Source organism: Coregonus clupeaformis, chromosome 13 (assembly GCF_020615455.1).
Source record: "Coregonus clupeaformis isolate EN_2021a chromosome 13, ASM2061545v1, whole genome shotgun sequence".
Taxonomy (NCBI): Eukaryota; Metazoa; Chordata; class Actinopteri; order Salmoniformes; family Salmonidae; genus Coregonus; species Coregonus clupeaformis.
The window spans coordinates 42,305,993-42,329,800 of NC_059204.1; the positions used below are offsets into that span (position 1 = coordinate 42,305,993).

Genomic DNA, 23,808 nt, shown 5'->3' on the forward strand with positions numbered 1-23,808 from the left:
ACTTGCATTGATTGAGAGAGAGAGAGAGAGAGAGAGAGAGAGAGAGAGAGAGAGAGAGAGAGAGAGAGAGAGAGAGAGAGAGAGTTGGTGGAATATGACAATTTATGAGCAAATGTGACCATAAAATAAAATGCGCAAGCAAGGCTGTGTTACAGTTGGATGTCAGATAAGGTGTGGGGTTGTGTGGATTTACAAGTCTGGTGGCGTTTAATGTTTCTACTTTCTCTGGGGATTGTATATGATAGGAGAGGATGAACTTTAATGTCTCTGAGGGGAAAATTGTCTTAGACACACAGCAGGCTACTGTATACAAAATAGACATTGTATATGACAGAGAGAGAGAGATAGAGATAGTTTTATTCTGTTGGCAGGCTGGCCAGCATTGTTATGTTTATTACTATTTTATTCTTAAGCTGTTTTAGGACAGGAAGGTCCCCTCCCCCTTCCCACAGTGTACTATTGTGACTGTCCGTAGGGGGGGGATGTGGTGGGCCACGTACGACTGGTTGGCAGCTATTTTTGGAAAGGAAAACATCATAATGCAAGTATTGAGAGGTAAAACAATACAGAACATTTCGTTTTCTACCCGTCATTGTTGAAAAGAAATGCATTCGAATTTCAGGATAATGTTTTGACAAAGGGGCTTAAAAAACACTGGTGTATAGTTTGCTTTGCAACCATTGAACAAAACCTCATGGTTGAATGAAAGCTGAGGTGTCAGGAAGGATAATAGCAGTGTGGGTGGGAGATGGGTGTCTGAGGTCAATGACCGTTGCTTTGTCTCTGTGCACAGGTGACCAGTGGAAGAGACCAAAGAGAATGGATGACAGGGGACAGAGAGCTGGGCTCGTCTCATGGTAACTCTCCTCTCTGTACATTCTACCAGCAGGACCAAACCTAAATTGGAGCACATCACAACTGGGGCACACCAGAATCGTAGTCATCTGCAGAGCTGGAGAACGTCCTAAAGGAACTTGGAATGGGTGTACGTTTTCCAGACCTAAAACATATAATTGTATCTGACTGTGGGACTTATAACTGTCATCTAATAGTCCTCTGCATTTTGTTATTGAATGTGGATGAGGAACACGTGTAGTACCTTTACTCATCCGGTCTGGGAAAGTGAGGAGAGATAGTTGGAGGATTGGAATTAGAGTCTGAGGCACCATGCAGTCTGATGACCTCTTCCTCCGCAAGTTCTGCCGGCAGAGGCCACGACCTCCTCTGGCAACGGTCAACTTTGACTCTAAGCGGGACGGTGGGGTACGGGCGCGGGTGCTGGCAGGGGAGTGGCCCCCGAGGAGGGACGGGGAGGGGGCAGATGGGGAGAGCCTTATTACCCCGAACCGTGTGGGTCTGAACCTGAGGTCAGTGGGCCGAGGACACATCATGCAGAGAAGCAACAGTGACGTGACTCTGGGTGACCTGGACTCTTCTGGTAAGGCGGGAGGGAAGGCCACACGGGCGGTGGGGGAGAAGGCAGGTGCCGGGGCCCAGGGGGACTCAGGGGTGATGCTGCACAGGGAATATGGCAGCCTCTCCTCACTGGAAAAACAGACAGGTCTGTCAGGAACCCAGGAGCTCAGTGCAGAGGACCAGGGAGCTCTGAGCCCCAACGCCCTCCGCTTCAAAGACCCCTTCCTGCTGCTGGGCCTGCATGCAACCCCCCCAGAACCAGACGGCTTCTTCAGGGCTCTGTCCGCCCCCACAGGAGACACCCCAAAACCAGCCAAGCCCCCCAAGCCTGAGGGGCTGAGCAAGAAGGCCAAGCCTTCACCCCCACAGATCCCCCAACCAGGTCCTCATGACAACCTGGAGGGCGGAGCCTGGGTCAGGAACTTTGCCCACTATGATGTCCAGAGCATTCTGTTTGACCTCACGAAAGTAGCCAGCAACCGAGACAGCATCAGCCGCAAAAAGAACATCACCTCAGGGGCGTCGGCCGCCTCAACGATGCGCCCCCTCAACCAGGCCACGCCCTCCTCGCCCTCGCAGGGTGGGGGCGGTGGTGGGGGGGCTGTGGAGGACCCGGAGCAGTGTCTGCTGGACGAGGGAGACGGCAACGACAACGAACTGCTGCTCAGCTGCCCACACTTCCGTAACGAGATGGGGGGTGAGGAGCGGGCGGGCCTGGGGCGTACGCAGGGCAGAGGGGGCCTGTGGCTGAGCCTGAGGAACCCCAACGATGCAGTGTCAGTACTGGAGGAACCCAGAGAGAGCCACGTCCAGCAGCAGGGCAAGAGCAACTACTTCATAGAACATGCAGACCTGGGAGCCCACTACTACCGCAAATACTTCTACATGAAAGGTGAGTGCTGTGTCGGTGTGTGTGAGACATCATGTTTGCTTTTCTTGAATAAATTAAATGAGGCTGTTTGTGTTAGTCAACAACGACGTTATACGGACATTTCTTTCCACTCCTCAGATCATCAGAACTTCTTTGGTATGGACGACCGCCTGGGTCCAGTGGCCATCAGCTTCCGTAGAGAGGAGAAGGAGGGATCCAGTGGAGCTCAGTATAACTACAGAATCATCTTCAGAACCACTGAGGTCAGTCTACACTACACACTCACGGTCGATATTAGTATACAGTTTTGACGGACTTATAGATCCTTTTATGAATACATACTGTCATTCACACAATGCACATACCCATACTTACTATTATTGCACATGAAAACACTAATTTATCCATCTACTCACACCCCTCTGGACTGTCCCTGCCTCCCAGCTGAAGACTCTGCGAGGCTCCATCCTGGAGGAGTCCGTGCCCTCAGCGGCCCGCCACACCACCCCGCGCGGCCTGTCTCCCAAGAGGCTCCTGGAGTTCATCATCCCTGACCTCAACCTCCACTGCCTGCGCCTGGCCTCCACCTCGCCCAAGGTCCGAGACACCCTGCTCAAGCTGGACGAACAGGGGGTGAGTAGGACCCACCCACGCTGCCTCGTCTTCCACTGCAACAGGAGAACCCCTGAGTTGACCCCTCTCAGTGTTCTGTGCATGGCCAATAAGATGTCAGATCCATCAGGATACTCTTTGAGATGGGTCACGTAAACCTCTGGTACAGTCTACAGAGAAATGTGTCTGATCTATCCATTCTGATACTATCACTTGAACTTGAACAGGCATTCAGAGATTTAATGAAAAGTGATTCTCTCTCTCTCTCTCTCTCTCTCTCTCTCTCTCTCTCTATCTGTCTAGCTGAACTTCCAGAGGAAGGTGGGAGTGATGTACTGCCGTGCAGGCCAGAGCTCTGAGGAGGACATGTACAATAACGAGAGCTCTGGGCCGGCTTTCGAAGAGTTCCTGGACCTCCTGGGGGAGCGAGTGAAGCTGAAGGGCTGGGAGAAGTACCGCGCTCAGCTGGACACCAAGAGTGAGCACTGCACATACATTCATTATTACACTATCTACACATTATCTACAGGCAGGATATATACTGAACAAAAATATAAACGCAACTTGTAAAGTGTTGGTCCCATGTTTCATTTGCTGAAATAAAAGATCCCCAAAATTTTCCATAGCACAAAAAGCTTATTTCTCTCAAAGGTTGTGTATAAATTTGTTTACATCCATGTAAGTGAGCATTTCTCCTTTGTCAAGATAATCCATCCACCTGACAGGTGTGGCATATCAAGAAGCTACACAGGTGCACCTTGTGCTGGGGACAATAAAAGGCCACTCTAAAATGTGCAGTTTTGTCACACAACACAATACCACAGATGTCTCAAGTTTTGAGGGTGCGTGCAATTGGCATGCTGACTGCAGGAATGACCACCAGAGTTGTTGCCAGAGAATGTAATGTTCATTTCTCTACCATAAGCCGCCTCCAACATCGTTTTAGAGAATTTGGCAGTATGTCCAACCGGCCTCACAACCACAGACCACGTGTAACGACGCCATCCCAGGACCTCCACATCCGGCCTTTTCACCTGCGGGGTTTGGTCTGAGACCAGCCACCTGGACAGCTGATGAAACTGTGGGTTTGCACAAGAGAATCATTTCTGCACAGACTGTCAGAAACTGTCTCAGGGAAGCTCATCTGCGTGCTCGTCGTCCTCCCCTAGGGTCTTGACCTGACTGCAGTTCGGCTTCTTAACTGACTTCAGTGGGCAAATGCTCACCTTCGATGGCCACTGGCAAGCTGGAGAAGTGTGCTCTTCACAGATGAATCCCAGTTTCAACTGTACCGGGCAGATGGCAGACAGCGTGTATGGCGTTGTGTGGGCGAGCGGTTTGCTGATGTCAACGTTGTGAACAGAGTGCCCCATGGTGGCGGTGGGGTTATGGTATGGGCAGGCATAGGCTACGGACAATGAACACAATTGCATTTTATCAATGGCAATTTGAATGCACAGAGATACCGTGAAGAGATCCTGAGGCCAATTGTTGTGCCATTCATCCGCCGCCATCACCTCATGTTTCAGCATGATAATGCACAGCCCCATGTTGCAAGGATCTGTACACAATTCCTGGAAGCTGAAAAGGTCTTCCATGGCCTGCATACTCACCAGACATGTCACCTATTGAGCATGTTTGGAATGCTCTGGATCGACGTGTACAACAGTGTGTTCCAGTTCCCATCAATATCCAGCAACTTCGCACAGCTGTTGAAGAGGAGTGGGACAACATTCCACAGGCCACAGTCAACAGTCTGATGAACTCTATGCGAAGGAGATGTGTCACGCTGCATGAGGCAAATGGTGGACACACTGACTGGTTTTCTCATTCACGTCCCTACCTTTTTTTAAAGGTATCTGTGACCAACAGTTGCATATCTGTATTCCCAGTCATGTGAAATCCATAGATTAGTGCCTAATTTATTTATTTCAATTGACTGATTTCCTTATATGAACTGTAACTCAGTAAAATCGTTGAAATTGTTGCACGTTGCATTTATATTTTTTGTTCAGTGTATATATTCAGTCACACGCTATGCTCATGTAAGTCGCTCTGGATAAGAGCATCTGCTAAATCACTAAAATGTAATGTCATGTAATCTACAGGGCATCAGGGCCAGTGAACACATAAGATAAACACTATCTAACACGGTGTAATCGTACCAGTAATTGGGAGAAGTGTATAGTCACTGTGTGTCCTTTATCTCTATACTGTCTATCACTGTGTAATCTCAGCACTTCAAGTCAGACTGATAGGTTTTTAGTCTGTGTTTACACTATCTGGAGACTCTCACTTTGTTAGCTTCGAGGCTGATAACGACGTGTGTAAATCTTTCAATGTGTGTGCGTGTGCGTGTGTGTGTGTGTGTGTGTGTGTGTATACAGCGGACTCCACGGGGATCCAGTCCCTCTACACGCGCTACCAGGACTTTGAGGTCATGTTCCATGTGTCCACCATGCTGCCGTACACAGCCAACAACACACAACAGGTAACAAACAACACACAATACATATACACACTACACACTGCTTTACAGGACACTAAGTAAAACCCAGTCAGATAACTTTAAGCCATAGTAACGATAATGTAATAATATGGTTGTTTAGAAATTCCCTTTTCATCTAAAACTGATCTTTTATACAAGCATAGTTAGGTCTTTTTTTGGCAAATATTGAAGAGAATAATCAACTTTCACAAGCAACATTCCTGGCGAAAATGTATGAAAAATAATCTTCTTGATTCTGTGTTCATGGTATCAATATTCTTTGGTGATAAAACCTACACATTTCCCCATATTCAAATGAAGGCTTTCAAACTTGAGTAATGTCGCACAATAATTATGGCAGGCAAATTATTTGTTCCTCTGCGTTTCTATGTCCAACTCCCACTCTAAAAGCCCATACACTATAGTTAGTGAGCTACTGCCTCTCTGTCTGTTTGGCTGGCCGTCAGGCTGGGGAGCCTCTCACATCTGTCAGCTCTTCTGTGCCAACCTCCCGAGTGGCGCAGTGGTCTAAGGCACTGCATCGCAGTGCTAGCTGTGCCACTAAAGATCCTGGTTCGAATCCAGGCTCTGTCGTAGCCGGCCGCGACCGGGAGACCCATGGGGCGGCGCACAATTGGCCCAGCGTCGTCCAGGGTAGGGGAGGGAATGGCCGGCAGGGATTTAGCTCAGTTGGTAGAGCATGGCGTTTGCAACACCAGGGTTGTGGGTTCGATTCCCACGGGGGGCCAGTATGAAAAATAAATAAATAATATATATTTTTTAATTATAATGTATGCACTCACTCTGTAAGTCGCTCTGGATAAGAGCGTCTGCTAAATGACTAAAATGTCAAATGTGATTTGGAAACACGACACCGTGCAAATAACTAACACCAAATAGCTAACTGCACATGATCATTAGTGGATTAAATAACCAAAATGTATTAACAGCTCTCTTGACCACCTCTAACCCTCTCCGTCTTCCCCCCTCTCTCTCTCTATCTCTCTCTGGTACTGTAGTTGCTGAGGAAGAGGCACATAGGGAATGACATAGTGACCATAGTGTTCCAGGAGCCAGGGGCTCTGCCCTTCACTCCTAAGGCCATCCGCTCCCATTTCCAACATGTCTTCATCATCGTCCAGGTGGAACAGTCCTGCTCTGACCACACCTACTACAGGTGAGATAAGATCCTTCTCTCCTGCTGTACCACTGTCCCTGGCTGCTCCACAACTGTCTCTGTATGTCTCCTGCTGTACCACTGTCCCTGGCTGCTCCACAACTGTCTCTGTATGTCTCCTGCTGTACCACTGTCCCTGGCTGCTCCACAACTGTCTCTGTATGTCTCCTGCTGTACCACTGTCCCTGGCTGCTCCACAACTGTCTCTGTATGTCTCCCTGCTGTACCACTGTCCCTGGCTGCTCCACAACTGTCTCTGTATGTCTCCTGCTGTACCACTGTCCCTGGCTGCTCCACAACTGTCTCTGTATGTCTCCTGCTGTACCACTGTCCCTGGCTGCTCCACAACTGTCTCTGTATGTCTCCTGCTGTACCACTGTCCCTGGCTGCTCCACAACTGTCTCTGTATGTCTCCTGCTGTACCACTGTCCCTGGCTGCTCCACAACTGTCTCTGTACGTCTCCTGCTGTACCACTGTCCCTGGCTGCTCCACAACTGTCTCTGTACGTCTCCTGCTGTACCACTGTCCCTGGCTGCTCCACAACTGTCTCTGTATGTCTCCTGCTGTACCACTGTCCCTGGCTGCTCCACAACTGTCTCTGTATGTCTCCTGCTGTACCACTGTCCCTGGCTGCTCCACAACTGTCTCTGTATGTCTCCTGCTGTACCACTGTCCCTGGCTGCTCCACAACTGTCTCTGTATGTCTCCTGCTGTTCCATTGTCCCTGGCTGCTCCACAACTGTCTCTGTATGTCTCCTGCTGTACCACTGTCCCTGGCTGCTCCACAACTGTCTCTGTATGTCTCCTGCTGTACCACTGTCCCTGGCTGCTCCACAACTGTCTCTGTATGTCTCCTGCTGTACCACTGTCCCTGGCTGCTCCACAACTGTCTCTGTATGTCTCCTGCTGTACCACTGTCCCTGGCTGCTCCACAACTGTCTCTGTATGTCTCCTGCTGTACCACTGTCCCTGGCTGCTCCACAACTGTCTCTGTATGTCTCCTGCTGTACCACTGTCCCTGGCTGCTCCACAACTGTCTCTGTATGTCTCCTGCTGTACCACTGTCCCTGGCTGCTCCACAACGGTCTCTGTATGTTTATCTGCAGAGATTACAGGTGTAAGTACTGTGTAACAACATGTTTACTGTTATCACATTGGGCGGCGCACAATTGGCCCAGCGTCGTCCAGGGTAGGGGAGGGAATGGCCGGCAGGGATGTAGCTCAGTTGATAGAGCATGGCGTTTGCAACGCCAGGGTTGTGGGTTCGATTCCCACGGGGGGCCAGTATATATAAAAAAAATATGTATTCACTAACTGTAAGTCGCTCTGGATAAGAGCGTCTGCTAAATGACTAAAATGTAAATGTAATGTAAATATTTACAAGGGTATCAAAACTAGGACTGTGCTGCAAGACTATGATTATGGTGTTGGATTTTGGATTTTTTTACCCTGACAATATCTCTCTCCCCCAGGGTGGCGGTGACACGCTCCAAAGACATCCCGTTATTCGGGCCTCTGTTCCCTAAGGGTGCTCGATTCCCCCGTTCCCCTGCCTTCAGAGACTTCCTGCTGGCCAAGGCGGTGAACGCTGAGAACGCTGCCGAGAAGGCGGAGAAGTTCCGCTCCATGGCCATGCGTACACGACAGGAGTACCTGAAGGACCTGGCAGAGAACTACGTGACCACCACGCCCATCGACTCCTCCACCAAGTTCCCCCTGCTGTCACTGGGTGGCAAGCGCAAAGACAAACTGAAGGGGGCCAAGGGGGCAGAGCTTCACAGTGCTGGGGCGCTAGTCTGGGCTGTGATGGCCACCAGTGGGAATGAGGAGGAGACAGGAGGACAAAAGCTGCCCTGTCTATTGGGGGTTTCAGCTGAATCAGTGGTGCTGATCGAGAGATACACACGGAGGGTGGTGTTCAACTGCTGCTGCCGCGACGTGATTGGCTGGAAAGCGGTGACAGACAGCAGGACCATCGGCTGGCCTTTCCTGGATATCTTCTATGAGAGGGGGGAGGCAGTGTTAATCAGTGTGATGGACAGCCAGGCAGAGGAGATACGGGAGATGGTGCAGAGACTGGAGGTGAGTGGGAAGGCTTTCAAACACCACTGCTAATATGGTGTTATTGCATCATGGTTTCTGTTCCGATGTTACATAACTGTTTTCAACTCACTGTGTCCTGTTGTTGTCTTTAGCTGGTGACGCGGGGCTGCGAGGCGCGGGAGGTGACCCCGCTGCGTGACGGGGTGGGCCAGCCAGGCTTCCTGATGAGCGAGGAAGGCTTTGTGACGGACCTGCAGCGATTTGGCTATGCGGAGAGTGGGGGTCTGCAGCTGGGGGCGCGGGTGGTGCGGCTGTGTGGTCACGCCCTGGTGCACCTGGGGCCGGAGGAGAGAGCCAGACTGCTCCGCACCGCCCACAAGATCCACATCACCGTCATCCCTCCAGATGAGAACGGCAAGCCCCGCAGGTCAGAGAGGGGGGTTAGGGGGAGTGAGAGATGGATGGGGATAGAGGACAGAGGGGAGGGTAACATGGCGAGGATTAGGGGAGAGGCAGATATGGAGAGAGGGATGGGGCTTGTAAAGTGTTTTAGTAGTGTAGTAGGTGAAGAGTAATGTTGATGAGGGGATGAGGGGTTAAAGGAGGAGGAGGAGGGAGGGCTGATTAACTCAGGAGGCCAGGGAGGCACCATGCCAGGGTCACAGCTCACTCTATTGTTTATGGCGTGCTGTATTCAGTGTGCCACCAGCTGGCTAACCACCAATCAATGGCTCTAATGGCCTCTAATGATAGTGGCCAAGGTAGTGGCCGTTAGCTGAAACCTCTACATTATTTTAATGTCAGCCAGATTGTGGCCTGGTAAAGGAGGAACTGCTCAGATAGAGGAAAGGGAACACTAAACAGGATATTAGCTTCACAACTTCGCTTACCACATGTCAAACTGGCTAGTGGAAATATCTAGAGCGATAGAAGCCCCTCATTAGTGGATGCTGCTTTGACAGTCATGTTCAACAACAACCCAAAAAGTGTGGCGGCTGTCACAATGTTGTCACATCTTGTGATAGGGAATGACACTTCTTGGATTTCAAAGAGATTCCATGTTTCTTCATAAGTATAAATATATACAGTGAGGGAAAAAAGTATTTGATCCCCTGCTGATTTTGTACGTTTGCCCACTGACAAAGAAATGATCAGTCTATAATGTTAATGGTAGGTTTATTTGAACAGTGAGAGACAGAATAACAACAAAAAAATCCAGAAAAACGCATGTCAAAAATGTTATAAATTGATTTGCATTTTAATGAGGGAAATAAGTATTTGACCCCTCTGCAGAACATTACTTAGTACTTGGTGGCAAAACCCTTGTTGGCAATCACAGAGGTCAGACGTTTCTTGTAGTTGGCCACCAGGTTTGCACACATCTCAGGAGGGATTTTGTTCCACTCCTCTTTGCAGATCTTCTCCAAGTCATTAAGGTTTCGAGGCTGATGTTTGGCAACTCGAACCTTCAGCTCCCTCCACAGATTTTCTATGGGATTAAGGTCTGGAGACTGGCTAGGCCACTCCAGGACCTTAATGTGCTTCTTCTTGAGCCACTCCTTTGTTGCCTTGGCCGTGTGTTTTGGGTCATTGTCATGCTGGAATACCCATCCACGACCCATGTTCAATGCCCTGGCTGAGGGAAGGAGGTTCTCACCCAAGATTTGACGGTACATGGCCCCGTCCATCGTCCCTTTGATGCGGTGAAGTTGTCCTGTCCCCTTAGCAGAAAAACACCCCCAAAGCATAATGTTTCCACCTCCATGTTTGACGGTGGGGATGGTGTTCTTGGGGTCATAGGCAGCATTCCTCCTCCTCCAAACACTGCGAGTTGAGTTGATGCCAAAGAGCTCGATTTTGGTCTCATCTGACCACAACACTTTCACCCAGTTCTCCTCTGAATCATTCAGATGTTCATTGGCAAACTTCAGACGGGCCTGTATATGTGCTTTCTTGAGCAGGGGGACCTTGCGAGCGCTGCAGGATTTCAGTCTTCATGGCGTAGTGTGTTACCAATTGTTTTCTTGGTGACTATGGTCCCAGCTGCCTTGAGATCATTGACAAGATCCTCCCATGTAGTTCTGGGCTGATTCCTCACCGTTCTCATCATCATTGCAACTCCACGAGGTGAGATCTTGCATGGAGCCCCAGGCCGAGGGAGATTGACAGTTATTTTGTGTTTCTTCCATTTGCGAATAATCGCACCAACTGTTGTCACCTTCTCACCAAGCTGCTTGGCGTTGGTCTTGTAGCCCATTCCAGCCTTGTGTAGGTCTACAATCTTGTCCCTGACATCCTCGGAGAGCTCTTTGGTCTTGGCCATGGTGGAGAGTTTGGAATCTGATTGATTGATTGCTTCTGTGGACAGGTGTCTTTTATACAGGTAACGAACTGAGATTAGGAGCACTCCCTTTAAAAGTGTGCTCCTAATCTCAGCTCGTTACCTGTAGAAAAGACACCTGGGAGCCAGAAATCTTTCTGATTGAGAGGGGGTCAAATACTTATTTCCCTCATTAAAATGCAAATCAATTTATAACATTTTTGACATGCGTTTATCTGGAATTTTTTGTTGTTATTCTGTCTCTCACTGTTCAAATAAACCTACCATTAAAATTATAGACTGATCATTTCTTTGTCAATGGGCAAACATACAAAATCTGCAGGGGATCAAATACTTTTTTCCCTCACTGTAAATCCTCCTTATCCGTCTGGCTCGGAGGTACTGCTCTAGAATACTCCCACTAAGCACGAACTGACACAGGCATTGATTTCAACGTCCACAGAGTACAGTATAGCACAGTAGCGTGTACTGTATTGTACCCTACTTTACTCTAATGTACAATGCTCTACCAAACTGTACTTTACTTATCTGTACTCTACTGAATTCAACTCTACTCTACTGTACTCTACTGAATTAAATGCTACTGTCCCTAACCATACTTTACGGTACTCTACTGTACTCTACTCTACCGTACTCTACTCTACTGTACTCTACTGTACTCTACTGAGCTCTACAGCAGTGCTTCCCAAACTGTGGGAACCACTGTCATTAAGCAGACACTTTTATCCAGAGTGACTTACAGTCAGTGCATTCTACTAAGGTAGATAAACAACAACATATTACAGTCATAACAATATATATTTTTCTGTAACTTTTAGTCAGAATGTTATTGTAGTTGAAATGATCTGTTGGTTTATTCTGTAGGTTGGAATACTTTGAACATCATCACTGCCAGTTTTAAAGTTTTTGAAAAAGCTAACATAAGTGCATGTGACAGATGTTGCAATCTACATTTAGCTCCTCTTTCCTATAAAAAAAAAAATATTATTGTGATATAATGCTTACTTCATTGAGAATGGATGTGCAGTTGAAATTTGGCCATAGAATCAATGACCAAAAAATACATATTTTCAACGTCTGTAAATTCCGTCTTTTCACCTTTCATTCAGCACCTAAAATGAACCTAACTTCAACATCTGGCAAAGACGTCTTTTCAATGTAATTTTGCTTATTGGGCTATATAATTCATGAATAAACTGAATGCTTAAAAAGGGAAGTATGAATATTTCCTCAGTAATAACATGTTGTTGGTGTATATTATCTTACTCTCTTGCTGTCTCTGATGGCTCTAGGAGTTTCTCAGAGTTGTACCAGAAAGCCATCCAGGATGCAGAACGTAAGCCTGGGGAGGGCCAGTCTGGAGAGGCCTGGGTACTGGACGAGAGGGAGGAGGAAGAAGAGATGGAGGAAGAGGAACGTGAACAGGGAGAGGGAAAAGAGGCAGAGACGATGGAGGGACCAGCTGAAGGAGGAGAGGCTGAGGAGACGGGACAGGCTGAGGAGGACCAGGGGGACCAGAGGGACCAGGGGGACCAGGACTCCCTATTCTCCACACCCAGCCTGCCTCTTTTACGGGCCACCTCCCTGCATGACCACCCCCCCAACCAGACCATGGAGGAGATCACCCCCTCCCAGATAACACGCAGCTACTCCCTAGAGTACTCCCGGGACATATGTGACGGGTACGTGGCCTCCACCCTCAGCCTCATCATAAGCTTCAGGTTATCTCTGCTTCACTCAGAGGATTTTCTGACATCCCAGGGCTCGACATTAACGCTTGTCCTCTCATAAAAAAAAAAATCGGACTGAGTGTACAAAACATTAGGAACACCAATCTTCCCATGACATAGACTGACCAGGTGAATCCAGGTGAAAGCTATGATCCCTTATTGATGTCAATCAGTGTAGATGAAGGGGAGGAGACAGGTTAAAGAAGGATTGTTAAGCCTTAAGACAATTTAGACATGGATTGTGTATGTGTGCCATTCAAAGGGTGAATGGGCAATATTTAAGTGCCTTTGAACGGGGTATGGTAGTAGGTGCCAGACGCTCCGGTTTGAGTGTGTCAAGAACTACAACGCTGCTGGGCTTTTCACGCTCAACAGTTTCCTGCGTGTATCAAGAATGGTCCATCACCCAAAGGACATACAGCCAACTTGACACAACTGTGGGAAGCATTGGAGTCAACATGGGCCAGTATCCCTGTGGAACGCTTTCGACACCTTGTAGAGTCCATGCCCCGACAAATTGAGGCTGTTCCAAGGGCAAAAGGGGGTGCAACTCAATATTAGGAAGGTGTTCCTAATGTTTTATACACTCAGTGTAGATATAAGTTGTCCGAATGGACAATAAAAAAAATAACACAAAAATCACAATATCTAACAATTACTCTGATCAGAGAAGCCAATAATATTTTAATCGATTTTCCATGTACATAAGTAAAAGAGCCTACAGGTCAAAGTGTAGGTGATATGCATACAGGCTACAGCATCATGTCCAAACCCATGCTGGCATGAGAAAGGCCCCAGAAAATGGAGCCAAACTTTAATGAGACTTTTAATTCCATAAATATAGGTTAAACGCCAGTCATGTTTGACAAATATAATGAAGGATAATTAACATTAATGCAAAAAAAAAAAAAAAAAAAAGATAACATTAACATCTAAAGGCTTGATTCTGTCGACATACTCCAGGCATGGTTCATTTAGATAAAGTGGTCACGAGACCGGAGAGTAAAGGACAGTGCCTGCCCTGTTACACACTGCACATGACCCACCTTGAATCTGAGTGGAGGCGGTCAGCATTTTGAAACTATTTAACAATAAACGTAATTGTTTAAAACCTGGACGTTTTATGTAATTTTATGAAGCATGTCTTACCTTGTTTCAAAGTAGCCTAGCCAAAATACGACCATATAAATGTTGAGGGAATTATTTTATAAACACTTAATATGCTATTGAAACCAGCATTTTTATCATGTTCTATTGGTTTTCAAATCAACATTATTGTATTGTCAGGCAGCCAAAGGCACAATCCTAGTCATATTAGTAACTCATGCTAGTTGATGCATCTTTAGATTTCCCCTCGTACTTTCTAACAGATATTTTCATCGGACATAGAACCGCTTGTGCATGTGGTGCGTTTTTGAGAAAGGTGTTTTGCACGTAGCCTACAGCCATGTGTGCATTGTTGAGCTTATAATATGCATTGTTGAGCTTATAATATGCATTGTTGAGCTTATAATATGAAGAAATAATATATAAACTTTATCAACATTTTAAGCTTAATGGTCTGGTTTGTTGCGTCAGCCTCATTGCTTTTTAAAATGTTTTATAAACATTTATACAAACAAACATTTATACAAATAAATGTTGGTTGTATACATTTTGGATCTCTCGCCCCCGAACTGTCCCAGAGTCAGTTTTGAACTGTAGACATATCTTTTATCGTCCCAGGGACAATGGGACGACATACATTTCGAGCCCTGGAGGGAATTTATTTTATAATGACATAAAAAGTATTTTGTTGTAATTGTAATGTTGTAATATTTTATAGGCTACCAAGGGTGGCCAACCATCTTCCAGGAGAGCCTTAAAGGGGCAGTGTTGTATTTTGAGGCAGACTTGAATATGCGAAGAGTGTAAAAATATCGTTAAAAAGATAACAATGCATTTTATTTTGTAAAGCGGTTCCTTGCATCATACAATTATGTAAAAATGGTGTTACAGACATTTTTTTTTGGGGGGGGACAAGTGACTTCAGTTTATGGACAAGTGAAAAATCTGTTCTACTTGTCCCAAGGATAAGTGGCTAAAACATTTAATGTCAAGCCCTGCATCCTAGTCATCCTGCGTTAAGACATAATGGTTTTATGAGGTATTATTTTGTGTGTGTGTATTTATGGTTTCACTGTAAGCAGAAGCAGACTGCTAAATTCAAATCTTAGCACACATTTTTGCTATCCTGAAGATTACTAGATTAACTAGTTTGCCCTCCAGATTGGATTGGAAAGTCATTAGTATAAACACCGGATTTATAATCTACGTACAGTATGTCTCAATCTCCCCGTATCTCTGTGACAGGCATGTGTATGACAACGTGGGTGTGAAGGTGGAACGTCACATCTATGAGAACCTAGGGGAGCTGAGCGACGCCATGCCTGACCTCATTCTGGCTGTCAAACCCAAGGTGCCCCTGAACGAGGAACAGGTACAGAGACACACACGGACATGAAGAAAGATGACAATCTGGAGAGTGATCTGATGAAGGTTTCCTATTCGATAAACCTCTAACCCCTCTCTCTCTCTCTCTCTCTCTCTCTCTCTCTCTCTCTCTCTCTCTCTCTCTCTCTCTCTCTCTCTCTCTCTCTCTCTCTCTCTCTCTCTCTCTCTCTCTCTCTCTCTCTCTCTCTCTCTCTCTCTCTCTCTCTCTCTCTCTCTAGTTTGTAGGGGCTGAGTTGGGTGAGCAGAGGGCATTAGCGAGTGACCCCTCCCTGTCCTCCACCCGGTTGTCGTGTCTGGACAGAGCAGAGAGAAACTCCCGAGCTCTGAGCCTACACAACTCCATCACCAAGAGTGGGTATTCCACCACACAGCCATCACTCCATCCTCCACAACATCCCCATTTCTCTCAAATGTCTTCACACACCTCTATACCATCAACACATCCTCAAATATCAACTTCTCCTAGATAGACTTCCTCTTTTTAGATGAGGTTGGTGATGTGTTATGAATCCTACTTCCTATGTATTTCTCCTGTATAAAACAGCCTGCATGGACGATAGCAGAGAGGCATCTCCTCAGTGATCTTGATAACACTCATAATCGATGACAAACAGACAGTTGTTCCTCTGCCACAGCACCAACAGCTTGAGAGTGAGAGCAGTCAAACAAAAGAAACAAACTGTAAAGAGAGAGAGATGAGTAGCCATGATAAAAGGAGGAGTGTGAAGGCTGATTGGACAAACAGACAGACAGCTGTCTGAAACAAAAGTCCTCTGTGCAGACCCTGTGCCCTGTACCAGCTGATAAGGCCAGGCGGAATGGTGCTAAAATTGAACAATTACAACTGTTCAAAAATGCTCTCTGCTGTAATTGAGCCTCAAATCCCTTTTTAGCCTCCAGACCCTTTCTCCCCTAAACCCCTCTCCTCATTATCCTCCTTTAGCCCTCCCTTCTATCCCTTTGTCCCTCGTCTTTCATCTAGGCTGCCCCCTATCCCACTAACCCAATATGCCCCCCGCCCCTCTACCACCCCCTACCAGCTCCAGTCTAAAGGAGGGACAGATGGGGGGTGGGAGGGGTGGGGTTTAGGCTGCCTCAAATCAGGGATCCCTTTTGGACCATCTGCTCTCTCTCTTTCTCTGCCATGAGGCTATTACACTCATCATTTCTATAAGAGCACACACACTCATCCTCTCAGCAAATACTTTAGCTTTTTCAGAGGAGATTGCCTCTGTTTCCTTCCCCACACTCCAGAAGGCAGTCACACACAGAGACAGAAAGAACCCACATCTCACTATCGCACTGCAGCTAGTCGGCCAGTGCCACCGAGGCAGCAAAGCATTGTGATAGCATCCCCTAGTGGTGACTCTTTGTCATTGTTAAACCAGAGAATGAATTTGCCTGCTCATAAATCCCACAATTCTATTGTGTTGTCGTACTGTATTGTCTTCTATACATTCATGGTCTGCTACTCCCCTCAGAGATATGCCTTTGTTATGAAAGCACATTGAAACCCTGTTTTCTCTCTCAGTCCTGTCCGAGACCACAGATTCCTCAGAGGAGGAGTGGCAGTCTATAGCTGACCTAGCCACTGCCTGCCGCAGCATCCTAGAGGCCTTGTCACGGGAAGGTAAGAAGACATCTGCATGGGATTACAACAGACAATGTTTTTTAAAACTAAATACATCTGACATATTTCACACATTAGCACTGGAAATGGCAATAGTAGCAGTGTTGAAAACAAAACACTGTACATCTTCTCTTCAGTTTCTATGACTGTCTCTGTGTGGTTGAGCTCAGTGACTAACATGGTTGAGTGATGTGTCATGTTTCAGACCGTAAAGCAGGAGATGGGACCCAAGGAGCAGATGGAAAGCTAAAGGACATGAAGGACAGGTGGGTTTGAGTCTCTAGCTGTACACACACACACACACACACACACACACACACACACACACACACACACACACACACACACACACACACACACACACACACACACACACACACACACACACACTGAGAGTGGGTCACTGTAGACCTCTGCATGTTTCTCTGTGTATGTGAACTCCAAATGGTGTCTGACTCATTGTGTGGATCTGTGGCTGTGGGAGTTTCTGATTCAGAGATGGACTATTGAACAGTTTTCATAGTTCAGCCTCTGTTGCGCATCATGATACTGGCTCATTGGCATATTGCATGTCCTTATCTCTCTCCTCCTCATATCTCACACATTCTCTTTCTTGAAGTCTCCAACTAACTAACACTTATTCTCTGTTCTGTCATGTATTTTCATTCTGATTTAGTCAGCGCATCAGCCTCCCTCCTTGACTCAGTGTGGTGGCGTTTCTCTTTCAGCCCATTCCCTCCTTATTGTCTCTCCCATTCTGACTCCATGTCTCTCTTGCTCACAAACGTACATATATTTTACTCACTATCTTCTAATACACACACACACCAAACCAAAAGACAGGGTCCGTACAGGTAACACATACTGACACTACCTAACTACAGGTAACACATACTGACACTACCTAACTACAGGTAACACATACTGACACTACCTAACTACAGGTAACACATACAGACACTACCTAACTACAGGTAACACATACTGACACTACCTAACTACAGGTAACACATACAGACACTACCTAACTACAGGTAACACATACTGACACTACCTAACTACAGGTAACACATACTGACACTACCTAACTACAGGTAACACATACTGACACTACCTAACTACAGGTAACACATACTGACACTACCTAACTACAGGTAACACATACTGACACTACCTAACTACAGGTAACACATACAGACACTACCTAACTACAGGTAACACATACTGACACTACCTAACTACAGGTAACACATACAGATACTACCTAACTACAGGTAACACATACAGACACTACCTAACTACAGGTAACACATACTGACACTACCTAACTACAGGTAACACATACTGACACTACCTAACTACAGGTAACACATACTGACACTACCTAACTACAGGTAACACATACAGACACTACCTAACTACAGGTAACACATACAGACACTACCTAACTACAGGTAACACATACTGACACTATCTAACTACAGGTAACACATACTGACACTACCTAACTACAGGTAACACATACTGACACTACCTAACTACAGGTAACACATGCGGACACTACCAAACTACAGGTAACACATACTGACACTACCTAACTACAGGTAACACATACTGACACTACCTAACTACCGGTAACACATACAGACACTACCTAACTACAGGTAACACATACTGACACTACCTAACTACAGGTAACAAATACAGACACTACGCAACTACAGGTAACACATACTGACACTAGCTAACTACAGGTAACACACACAGACACTACCTAACTACAGGTGAAACATTCAGACCCTACCTAACTACAGGTAACACATACAGACACTACCTAACTACAGGTAACAAATACAGACACTACGCAACTACAGGTACACATACTGACACTAGCTAACTACAGGTAACACACAGACACTACCTAACTACAGGTGAAACATTCAGACACTACCTAACTACAGGTAACACATACAGCCACCACCTAACTACAGGTAACACATACTGACACTATCTAACGACAGGTAACACATACAGCCACCACCTAACTACAGGTAACACATACTGACACTATCTAACGACAGGTAACACAAACAGCCACCACCTAACTACAGGTAACACATACTGACACTACCTAACTACAGGTAACACATACTGACACTACCTAACGACAGGTAACACATACTGACACTATCTAACGACAGGTAACACAAACAGCCACCACCTAACTACAGGTAACACATACAGACACTACCTAACTACAGGTAACACAAACAGCCACCACCTAACTACAGGTAACACATACTGACACTACCTAACTACAGGTAACACATACAGCCACCACCTAACTACAGGTAACACATACTGACACTACCTAACTACAGGTAACACATACAGACACTACCTAACTACATATAACACATACAGACACTACCTAACTACAGAGAACACATACAGACACTACCTAACTACAGGTAACACATACAGACACTACCTAACTACAGGTAACACATACAGATACTACCTAACTACAGGTAACACATACTGACACTACCTAACTACAGTTAACACACACATACACTACCTAACTACCGGTAACACATACTTATACTACCTAACTACAGGTAACACATACAGACACCACCTAACTACAGGTAACACATACAGACACCACCTAACTACAGGTAACACATACAGACACTACCTAACTATGAAGCCCCTAAATAAGATCTGGTGCAACCAATTACCTTCAGAAGTCACATAATTAGTTAAATAAAGTCCACCTGTGTGCAATCTAAGTGTCACATGATCTGTCACATGATCTCAGTATATATACACCTGTTCTGAAAGGCCCCAGAGTCTGCAAAACCACTAAGCAAGGGGCACCACCAAGCAAGCGGCACCATGAAGACCAAGGAGCTCTCCAAACAGGTCAGGGACAAAGTTGTGGAGAAGTACAGATCAGGGTTGGGTTATAAAATAATATCCGAAACTTTGAACATCCCACAGAGCACCATTAAATCCATTATAAAAAAATTAAAAGAATAATGCATCACAACAAACCTGCCAAGAGAGGGCCGCCCACCAAAACTCACGGACCAGGCAAGGAGGGCATTAATCAGAGAGGCAACAAAGAGACCAAAGATAACCCTGAAGGAGCTGCAAAGCTCCACAGCGGAGATTGGAGTATCTGTCTATAGGACCACTTTAAGCCGTACACTCCACAGAGCTGGACTTTATGGAAGAGTGGCCAGAAAAAAGCCATTGCTTAAAGAATAAAATAAGCAAACACGTTTGGTGTTCGCCAAAAGGCATGTGGGAGACTCCCCAAACATATGGAAGAAGGTACTCTGGTCAGATAAGACTAAAATTGAGCTTTTTGGCCATCAAGGAAAACGCTATATCTGGCGCAAACCCAACACCTCTCATCACCCCGAGAACACCATGTTTTTCATCGGCAGGGACTGGGAAACTGGTCAGAATTGAAGGAATGATAGATGGTGCTAAATACAGGGAAACCTGTTTCAGTCTTCCAGAGATTTGAGACTGGGATGGAGGTTCACCTTCCAGCAGGACAATGACCATAAGCATACTGCTAAAGCAACACTCGAGTGGTTTAAGGAGAAACATTTACATTTCTTGGTATGGCCTAGTCAAAGACCAGACCTCAATCCAATTGAGAATCTGTGGTATGACTTAAAGATTGCTGTACACCAGCGAAACCCATCCAACTTGAAGGAGCTGGAGCAGCTTTGCCTTGAAGAATGGGCAAAAATCCCAGTGGCTAGATGTGCCAAGCTTATAGAGACATACCCCAAGAGACTTCCAGCTGTAATTGCTGCAAAAGGTGGCTCTACAAAGTAGTTATGCACGCTCAAGTTTTCAGTTTTTTTGTCTTATTTCTTGTTTGTTTCACAATAAAAAATATTTAGCCTCTTCAAAGTGGTAGGCATGTTGTGTAAATCAAATGATACAAACCCCTAAAAAATCAATTTTAATTCCAGGTTGTAAGGCAACAAAATAGGAAAAATGCCAAGGGGGGTGAATACTTTCGTAATTACAGGTAACTGCCAAAATAATGCAAACACTTGAGTAAATGAGGGATACAAAGTATATTGAAAGCAGGTGCTTCCACACAGGTGTGGTTCCTGAGTTAATTAAGGAATTAACATCCCATCATGCTTAGGGTCATATATAAAAATGCCCAGTTGCCCATTATTTTGGCTACCATGGCTAGAAGAGATCTCAGTGACTTTGAAGTAGTGGTCTCACAGGAGCATAGGGGGTTTAAAGGTTGTGTGTGTGTGTGTGTCTCAGTCACCAGATCTCAACCCATTTGAACACTAATGGGAGATTCTGGAGCGGATATTGAGACCTCGTTATCCACCACCATAAAACAAAAAAAAGATTATGGAATTTCTCGTGGAAGAATGGTTTCACAGACTGTAGAATCTATGCCATGGTGCATTGAAGCTGTTCTGGCAGCTCATGGTGGCCCAACGCCCTATTAAGACACTTTATGTTGGTGTTTCCTTTATTTTGGCTGTTACCTGTCTATGCATTATGCTGAGCATTTGTCTCTGTCCCGTGTCCCTGCAGTGACTCCCCTGGCCACCTGGAGGAGAAGGTGTCCCAGCTGGAGGCCATGCTGAAGAGGCTGCAGGATGACCTGCAAAAGGTACTCCCAATTCAGATGGCCAACCACAGCCCCTCCCCAGACCCCCCTCACAGCATCCTGCCCACACAGTGACCCCCCCTCCCTCCGCCTCCCCCAACCCCCTGACTCCTACTGCAGACACACAAACACACAGAGGGAATGTAGAGGTAGGGCGGGCAGCAGGCGGGACAAGCAAAAGAAACCTGTCTTGTCATTGGGCAGGGTGAACAGAGGAGATGAGAAGATTGGCTGGAGGGACTTTGGGCAACCATGCTCACTCTCTCAACACTAAGCGACCAATGGCATTAGAGGCAAGTACAGCATGAGATTTTTCCTCTGTTGTTGTGTTAAGACAGCAAAACAATAACATTTGGAAATGGATCTACTAAAAAACAGGCCCGAGTTCATTAACCCAATAACCCAAAACCACCACTGGGGTCCTTCATGGATGTGAAAAATTGAAGTGAAGTTCCTCCTCACAACCCTGAAAGTCTGACTGGCTGTCAGTCATCCCTCTGTGCAGCCTCTGGATCTCTTAGCACCATTTTCTCACTCCATTCACCGGCTCTACTCTGGGAAACATAGGGACATGGGGATGTCATTTGAAGTCCTCACAACTGCTGAATGACTAGTTACTCTTGTAATGTTAACTTGATTACACAACTTAGAGCATGTGGAGAGGAAAAGGAAGAAGCAAATTGGAGAAAGGGGGAGAGAGAGAAAGGGTGAAAGAAGGAGAGAGAAAGGAGAGTTTGGAAGCCTCCCAAGCATCCTTAAACACATTCTCAATTGGGTGAAACATGATTCCTGTGTTACAGTAACAAGGGTGTTTAATCTCGGAGGTCAAATGAAACCCTATGGTATGCAGTGTTCTATATCCCCTCCAACCAAGTCATTTTCACCACTCATATATCCAAGAGATGCCACACTGCCAGAGTTTAAAACTGGCATCCAACTAAGTGAATGACATTCCAAGGATTTTGTTGCAAATGCTATTCGCTCAACTTGGTTCTTGAAACATGTGAGACATAAAGCACACAAAAGAATCAAACTCTGCATATATTCTGGTCACAATCCTGTGGCTATAACACCAACATAACCAAAGTCTTACCCTCTGTTTTTGTCTTTAACTCCCTACGCTTCCTCTGAAAACTCCCCATTAACACAGTATTATCATCAATTTAGACAACACAGAGACATTGACTGTCAGGGACAATGAACCAAGAAGGAGGACAACCTAACAGGGAACTGCCACATCAGATGACCCATTTCCACTTTTCTCTGTTGTTTACCCTCTGCCCTGGGAGAGTGAGTGAGCATGGTTGGTTATGGGCTGTCCCTAGTATGTTCAGTAGAAATAGGACTCACCGAAGATTGTGGGAGGAGCTGGTTGGGTTCCATTCCGAAGTGTGATGTGTCACATAGACTACTTTTGGTTAGTCTTTGGTTTCTGTCCATGACTGCCAAGACAGGGAGGGTTTACAGTACTGGAGCTAGTACAGAATGATCAATCATCTGATGTGGTGATGAGAATGTGTTCCTTTGCTTTCTGTGTGAGTTACATCTCTACATTTGTTAATTTTCCAATTATAAAGCTGAGTACTGGTTATTTCAGGTTAATTTATTTGCTTTAGGGCAAAGTTGCACTATGGCCCACTAGGGAACCAGCAAGGCCATACAGTACTGCTGCTACCAAAGAGAATTCCTATTGACCCAGATTGATGATAATACCTAACTGGTTTCATCTATCATTAATTGTTATTGTCAACTAACCATAAACCGCCCACTCCTCATGCCACGAGTCCCACGACTCACAACCCAGCAGACAGACAGACAGCACTGGAGTCTGTCAGGATAGAACCCACTCTCTGTGTACACAATCAAATAAATCAACACCATTACACAAGGCAATGGTGTGTGAAGGCAATATTACATTGCATTCATGCCATTTATTTTTGGGATTGAGTTTGAATAAATCCAATCACCAAGTTAATTGGCCAGGCGAAGTATAGCTCGCTCACTCATGGCACACTGTACTTATTGAAGATTAAGTTACAATGAGCTTACATTTCATACCATTGCTCAAACCCCTTACCCACTGCAGCGAATCCCTTACAGAAAAACCACATGATTTCACATGTGGAAAATCACATGATTTTACAAAATCACATGATTTTACAAAATCACATGATTGGAACACTTCACATATGATGACATGTTTTCACATGTGATCACGATTTCACGTGTAGTTTGGTGTTATCACATGTTGCTTTACATGTTGTCACCTTATCACATTAACTTCACATAAGAGCACGCGATCACATGAAAATATGTATTTGTGTAACACTTCAC

General features: G+C 45.8%; 1 protein-coding gene across 4 annotated transcripts in view; it reads left to right on the forward strand.

Annotated features, from left to right (window-relative positions):
* The window catches only part of LOC121579509 (signal-induced proliferation-associated protein 1), a 50,321-nt gene that overhangs the window by 21,725 nt on the left and 4,788 nt on the right, over window positions 1-23,808 (forward strand). For 2 of the 4 annotated variants that reach the window (XM_041894131.2, XM_041894133.2), the window contains exons 2-15: window positions 794-2,308; window positions 2,426-2,550; window positions 2,732-2,920; window positions 3,203-3,377; window positions 5,287-5,390; window positions 6,407-6,564; window positions 8,038-8,647; window positions 8,761-9,035; window positions 12,242-12,631; window positions 15,032-15,158; window positions 15,391-15,523; window positions 16,704-16,802; window positions 17,008-17,068; window positions 21,399-21,477. In XM_041894131.2, coding sequence (XP_041750065.1) covers window positions 1,168-2,308; window positions 2,426-2,550; window positions 2,732-2,920; window positions 3,203-3,377; window positions 5,287-5,390; window positions 6,407-6,564; window positions 8,038-8,647; window positions 8,761-9,035; window positions 12,242-12,631; window positions 15,032-15,158; window positions 15,391-15,523; window positions 16,704-16,802; window positions 17,008-17,068; window positions 21,399-21,477 — 3,666 coding nt within the window. In that variant the 5' untranslated portion in view covers window positions 794-1,167. Of the gene's footprint in view, window positions 1-793; window positions 2,309-2,425; window positions 2,551-2,731; window positions 2,921-3,202; window positions 3,378-5,286; window positions 5,391-6,406; window positions 6,565-8,037; window positions 8,648-8,760; window positions 9,036-12,241; window positions 12,632-15,031; window positions 15,159-15,390; window positions 15,524-16,703; window positions 16,803-17,007; window positions 17,069-21,398; window positions 21,478-21,678; window positions 21,768-23,808 lie in introns of all 4 variants that reach the window. The other 2 variants (XR_006002919.2, XM_041894132.2) reach the window with 2 other exon arrangements.